At 45.5% G+C, this 7,500-nt stretch overlaps 1 protein-coding gene across 1 annotated transcript in view; it reads right to left on the reverse strand.

Annotated features, from left to right (window-relative positions):
* Window positions 1-7,500, reverse strand: part of raw (NDT-like domain-containing protein raw) — a 93,478-nt gene that overhangs the window by 65,558 nt on the left and 20,420 nt on the right. The window contains exon 2 of the mRNA XM_043025799.2: window positions 93-2,392. Coding sequence (XP_042881733.1) covers window positions 93-127 — 35 coding nt within the window. The 5' untranslated portion in view covers window positions 128-2,392. The remainder of the gene's footprint in view (window positions 1-92; window positions 2,393-7,500) is intronic.

Genomic DNA, 7,500 nt, shown 5'->3' on the forward strand with positions numbered 1-7,500 from the left:
GTGAGTTCAGGTCTGACTGGTCAGCCGGAGAAGAACACACATGATATCAGGTCATTACCCTCGGGACAGAAGCCCATTCCTGTGACACCCACCTTGTGACCTCGCCGTACACTGGCACAGACATCATTCGCAGGCGTGGGCGTTGGGCGGCTCTGCTTTCACCCCGCCGAGGTCATACGTAGGCTTGCGTGTGGGCGGCCAGGTATGTTGGGCGGCGGCGGCTGTGAGCACCGGCCAGAGAAGGCGTGGGTGTCGCAGGGCTGAAGTCGCCCCTAGGGCTGCAGGCGTTGAGGGAAGTCGACACTCATGGGGAGCGGGCGCGAGTGATCGAGGGAACGAGCGTTGGGTCGGATGAAGGAAGTGCGAGGAACTTCCGTGGGAGAGGAGGCGAAGAGGCGATTAAAGACCAAGAGGCCGAGCGAAGAGCTGGTTTCCGAAAGAAAGTATTCACTCAAGACACTGGGTCATAATTCGTTTTCCGATATTTTACGTTTTCACTGATGCCCAACACAAGAATCTTGATAACTGCACAACGCATTTCACAAGCAAATGATTAGTCACAAGGCAGCACATGGCAGAAACACCTTCACAACCCGGTTATAGAAGCCGCCTGTGTGCTGTGACGTCACGAGCGTAAACAATGCACGACTGGTCGCCAAGTCACACCAGCTGACGCTTCACCGCGTAAATTAACCTTAAATGCACTTCGCACGGACACGGCTCACGCTACTCTTCGGGATCCGCGCTCGCTGGGGCACGGGGTCTCACTTGACTTCGGAATTACCCGGTGTAATTCTATGTTCGTCCCCTTCACATGCGTTTCAAAATGTATTTGTATTTTAATATAGGCAAAATTCCATTTCCCTTCCCTTGTGAAAACGCCTTCAGGAAGTTCCGTCCGCTTTACGGATGTATTTCTATGGAAGGCTTTGGAGGGGTGGGCGAGGATGAGCCGTTTTCTTTCTCTCACTCGACGAAGGTTCGTGTGGCTCTTGTGCAGTCATTCCCCCTTCAGGCTGGTGGCACCTCCGAGTGAGGAAGTAGACCTAGGCAGAAGGCCCTTTCTTGAGACTAATGACACCTCGTTTAAGAGCATCCATTGCCACCACCACCTTCCCATGGGCTGGTGGCGCCCCTGAGAGGCAGAGGAGTTTCTGTAACGCCCTGGGCGATACCTTGAGCAGCTGCAGCGTGCGTGGGTTTAGGAGTCTGCCACCTGCGCGAGGGTCGACGCCGTGTATGTTCCTCGTGTCTGGCCAAGGGAGGGAGAGGGGAGGGGCGGGGATAGACCCATAGGCTTAATAATAGCTAGTGGCGTGGGGTGTGTGTCGGAGGAGGGGCGGGCACGGGCGGGCACCGGCGTGCCAAGAGCCCGGGCGTGGGCCGTCGTGTGTGGTGTGTCGGAGGTCCTCTCTGCTTCCACGACCACCTGCTCAGGAGGGCCGACGATGCTCGAAGGATGAGCGGGGGCACGAGATGCTCCCACACCTAGTTCCTCCCGGCTGGCACCCAGACTCTTGGTGGCATGGCTGGGCGGGCGGGGAGCAAACAAGGGCGGGCTAATGAGCTCGTGACTCCCTACCAAGATGACGACCTACGCCCACTCGCAGCAGTGTCTCCGGCCCTTCCTCCCGGGCGACGCCAGACTCGTAATATCAGCCAGCGTAGCCCAGCTACACGAAGCACGTCAGTCCTTGGGCGTAAGCAGCTTCATCTAGGCACATCTCGTCAGGCAAGAGATCATCGTAGGGGGCTGAACGTGGGCGTGAGAAGGCGGACGGGATTCCTCTGAGCATGCGGTGGTGGCACAGGTGGATGGATGCGCGAGAAGAAAGGGCGCGGGTGGGCGTGTGATGGCAGCGGGGGCGCGGGCGCGATACTAACCACCTCGAGGCGGGGACGGCGTCTTCAGTCGGAATACGGGTGGGAGGCCGGAACCCAGTGAGGCGAGTCGCGGCCAAGCTCTCCCTCTCTCCTCCCCTTTCTTTCTCGTCTCCTCCTCCTCCTCCTCCTCCTCCTCTTCTCCCCTCGACCAGATTCCTTTCGCCACACCTCCTCGCCCTCTCCACCAGCCCTTATTCCTCCCCCTTCTCCTCCTCCTCGATCCCGAGACACTCTCCGCCCATCTCCCCAGGGGCGGCGTCAAACCCCGAATGCCGAGACGCAGCGAGGGGCGACGAGGCGCAGCGGCAGCGTCCGGGCACCACGCTCTGTTATGGCCACCGATCTGGCTGCCCCGAGGGTTGGAGGGGGCTGGGGGGCTGGGGGGGGGCTGATAAGCGGCAGGAGATTAAGACGATCTCCAGGTGGCGTTGCCGAAGGTGAAGGTGCGTGGTCGTCGTGGAACCGCTGAGGGACGAAGACGAAGGATGCTCAGGACGCAACGCCTTCCCTGGAAGAGTAAAAACGCCAGCATGAATGACCGCTAGATGGACGTCCTAAACTTACTTATTGGGGAAAAGTCGCCGCAAATCCTCCGCTGATCTTCTAAAGATAACAGCCACGTTGAAAAAAAAAACATATATAAACATATACCCAACTTTGATGTTTGTGTTGAGTCGGTAACATACCATAACTTTTTAGAATTCTTTACGGGCTCACTTACAATAAGCATAGCGAGAGTGAATAAATAAAAATAATATAAAAGCTCTCTTTGTAATCTATGGGCCGTTTTTTTAAACTTCGTACCGGCCCGAACGAATACCTTACCAACCCGAATATGAAAAATCGGATTAGTTAAACGGAATTTGTTTGGGCTCGCCCGAAGATATTATAGCCACCCTAACGAAAAAAAATGCGATCGGCTAACCCTCCCCAGAGCCGTCCCGAATCGAAATTATTACAACAAAAAACAAAAAGCTTCTTCTCTAATAAAACTAAAACATTTATATGAACCGACTGTATTTTAATTCATACCATAGTAGGCTTTGCAAAGTGTCTCTTAATCATCAGATATTTTGTCGGAGACTTTTGTTGACACCATTGAATTTTGGAACACATCAACAGCGTTCCACGAATAATCAAAAACGAAACCTGTCTCCTGAGCTCTTATCTACGACTTCGTGCGTCAAAAGTCAACTTCAATGCTGAACAAACGACACCAATAACATTTTTAAGAAGGTAAGAAGCACATAAGAAGTGGTTGACGTGCATTAATAGACATATTTAGGCCAGTGAGGTGAAGGTACTGTCAGCCTGTACCGTGTCCAGTATCGCGGTTTTTCTTGCTTCATCAGCTGTTATCACTCCCACTTAAAAATAATTATTAGAAAAACGGAAATCAGTCATTAAACTGTATTTCATCATGGTATTGTCATCCTTTAATGTACTTAGTTTGTGCAGAATCATTAAACTCCTATACTTGATGTCACATTTAATAGAAAATCATAATTTACATTTTTGCCAAGTAATAAATTGATATAGGATTTGAGTCAGTTTTTTAAATTATTATTTGACGTAATGAAACCTATGTGCAATGATTTATATATCTGAAGTTAATGCTATCAATTAATTGTTCAGAATATGACCTTATGAAGCAATTTTGTGGCCTCCATGCTTTATGTATATTTGGGAATTGTGTACTATTGTGTGAATCCTCTTTATTATAGGTAATAATGGTAATGTGGACCAAGTTGAGGAAGTGGAGGAGGTCTGTCTGCCACGTTTAGTGGTGAGAGATAGAAGGATCCAGTTGTCATGCAGTCAGAGGAGGAGTTCTTGAAACGTTATCAACTGCCAAAGCAGTGCACCAGAAACCTGCTTCAGAAAATCAGCAGAAAATTACCCACAGCAAGAGATGGCAGTGGTAATTATTCTTCTTTCAAAATAATGCTGGTTATACAAAATATTATTAGTATAAATATGATATAAAATACTATATACTAATGTATGGGTGTGTGGAATTTAAACTATGGTGCTGATACATATTTTCTTTTATTTTTAATAGGTTGCAGCTTGTGTTATGTTGCATAATCTAGCCACAACTGAGAATATTGATATTGCCAAAGAAGAAGACACATATGAACTGAGAGCATGATGCAGTACACTGCGAAAATAATGATAATCGTTTAGGGTTTGATGTCAGAAAATGTTTGTGAACAATGGTTTTAGGATGGCTTAGCAGTCAGAGAATTTCTGGATGAATCATTAATTTCCACTTTAAGCATATTTCTACTTACTTTATATTACTGTATATTAAAAAGAATTGCTTATAGTAAATTGCAGTAATTATTTTTTGGTATCAGGAACCGTCATATCAAACATTTACCTTATCATTGTTTATAAGTGAAATAAGACCTTGTCAGAAACCTTGTCAATCAGTGTTTTTTTCTGATTCTTTATTAGTAAGATGAGACATATTTTCTGTTTTGAAATATTTCCTTATCAATGGAACCATAGGAGATGTCAAGATATATATATATATATATATATATATATATATATATATATATATTTTTTTTTTTTTTTTTTTTTTTTTTTTTTTAAGTCGCAAATAACTATGTGCAGATTTTTTTCTCTCTTTTTTGTGTGAAATACGACTTGTCTATTTACTTATATTTAGTTATCTACTTAACTGGGAAATGTCTAGATTTTTACATTTTCCTTTTTGATGTCTGAAGTCATGTTATTTAGTCTGTTGCATTAGTTATTAGTGGGATATGAATTTTATAGTAAAAACATTTAAATTATATATGCAAAAAGAGGCCTTTGCATGTATGTTTTTGATTACTTTTATCATAAGAATGAAATAAAAGAGCTATGTAGATTTTGTTGTTTTATTTCATGCTTTTGCAGCATTTATGTTTTTTCCAGATTTTGTGCCGTGAAGTTGCAAATATTGCTTTGCATCACCTAAAAATGAAATTATTTCATCTGCAACCCTTTAAAGTCACTTGAAACTCTTTCTGCAGATGCACGAACTGCTTCACAAGACTTGGAGAATTCCTTTCTAATTTCATTCGCCTGTAAGAGTTGGGCATCATGGAGCTTTTTGTTGTTCAGGCTAATAGCCTTGTAGCATTACTCCCTCTCTGAGATTTGGTCCCTCTTTTTGCCCTTCCTATGAGTTGTTGAAGAAGGTGATGAAATGGTTGAAGGAGATGGTGGTTCACCACAGGCAGATGGTGGAACTGGGGTCAGTGGTGGAGCTGTTGACAGAGAGGGTTTTCTATGAAGTAAAGGAGGTCCTAGAGGGCTTGGAATTGCAGGAGGTATAGAAAAGTCCTGCTGTCTGAATGAAGGACCTTCATCAACCCATTCTGAAATTGACATAAATGAAGAAATGATAGCGATTAAACGTTTTAAAATCTGTTTCTACAGAGTTACATGTGTGGGTGGGTGGGTGACAGACATACACATATTTGGCGTAGCTGATTCTGAATCATATCAAAGAATGTAGATGAAACGCTGACACAAGAGAAAACATAATTCTAATATTGCAACTGCTTATCGTTGATTTCTAACCTGAATTGTTTGCTAATGCCTCGTGTTTATTCATGAGTAATCTCTTAATATAATTCAAATAAATTATCCTTTATCACAATATGTATGTTTAATATAATAAACACGCAGAAAACGTTCAATATTACTTACGTTTCGCGCATGTACTCCCAAGCTCGGTTTAGCTGAGTTGCTGTATAGATGGCATTAAAGCTGGCAGTTATGCTCTTCCGTGCTTGCTGCTTGCGACTGATGATCCCAGGGTCGTACATTTTTTAATCTATGCGATGACTATGGTCAGCGATGAGAGAAATCAACATTTTTCTCTGATTTTCCGTGAGCGAACTAGTTTTATCCTTCCCGCTCGCCATGGTTGTTCGATCATCTGGCGCGCTTTCTGCGTACGCAGGGTTACCAACTGTTGCAAATATTCGGACCGCCCGAAAACGTTTTGGGGCCGGCTCACCCCACTGCCTTGACGTTTGAAAAAATCGATTTGAGTTTTCGGGCCGGCCCCACGCAATTTATTTTCGGGTTGGTAACGCCCGAAACCTGATGTTTAAAAAAACGGCCCTATATCATGCACGCGACAAAGGAATCTATATCCGCATAGTGGAGACTTTTGAGTCTGCAACTGATATTGCTATCTGTGCAATCACTAAAGCACTGTCTGGCTACATCCGTGCTTGAGTGTTGGTAACACTGGCTGGTAACAGTGACATTATGGTAATGTCACCCATGGCATTAGTTTATTAACTGACAGTTTTATTGCCACTGTCATTGCACTTCTAGTGAGCAATTCATTGACTTCAATCTAATCTGTTGAAATCAATCTTAATACTACGTGCACCACAATTACCGGTCTCTTCCTCCCTGATGCTGATCTTACATTCTTATGCTGGTCTCTGGCGGTATATAATGTGATTAATTAATATTACGTTATATGATAGTATGCTGAAATGCACACTATAGCGACAAAGACACGCAGCCTTATCCGCCTTCCCCTCGAACACACAAACAGACAAACGCACCCATACACACGATCGCGATATCCAGATCGCCAGAAAAAGGTGAACATAACAGGACAAAAGGAGAATATTGTCCGACAGAAGGGGCGCACGAGAGTCAGAAAGAAGCACCAGAGGAGCAAAAGGAGCAAACCGTTGCGCATGACAGGATATGGAAATGGGGAATGTATGGACTATATGAACGGGGGCCCGAGCACACCTGACAGGATTAAGAGCCATGTTGGATGCGGCAGGATACGATAGGATTCTACACTATAGGATTGGGCGCGGCAGGCCGATGCCCAACGAGACAACCGAGATGAGCGACGCGTGTCAAGACGGACGGAACAAAGACCAAGATACCGGGCAAGAGGCACAACGCCGGTGCAAGAAGCGCGCGTGCGTGCCCGTGCCCGGTCTGGAAGTGCGGTGCGCGTGTGGCAGGGGAGGTAGGTTGCAGGGGCGCGTGTGGCAGGGGAGGCAGGTTGCAGGGGCGCGTGTGGCAGGGGAGGTAGGTTGCAGGGGCGCGTATGGCAGGGTCAGGAGGCAGGGAGCGCGTGTGGCAGGGGAGGTAGGTTGCAGGGGGCGCGTGTGGCAGGGTCAGGAGGCAGGGAGCGCGTGGCCGGGTCTCAGCATCACCTCCCGGAATACAACTGACGTCACGCTTACGCCCCGGCCTCCCTCGACCGCCAGCCCTATTGGCAACACTTGCAACACTGCCATCATGCTTCCTTACGTGTGGCTTCCCCATACATTCGGCGCACCGCTAATGGGGTGCACGATTCCGCCCTCCGTCGCGACAGGACGTGTCTCTTTATACTTTACTTAAAAGTAGTAAGGATTTAGGACTCTTAATATAGACCGCGTGTATGTATGTATATTTACATATATACATATATATAACATATACACACACATTTTTATTAAATATATATATATATATATATATATATATATATATATACATATATATGTATACATATATATATATATATATATATATATATATATATATATATATATACATATATATGTATACATATATATATTTTTG

Source organism: Penaeus japonicus, unplaced genomic scaffold (genome assembly GCF_977035675.1).
Source record: "Penaeus japonicus unplaced genomic scaffold, GWHDUDI00000001_assembly GWHDUDI00000033, whole genome shotgun sequence".
Lineage (NCBI taxonomy): Eukaryota > Metazoa > Arthropoda > Malacostraca > Decapoda > Penaeidae > Penaeus > Penaeus japonicus.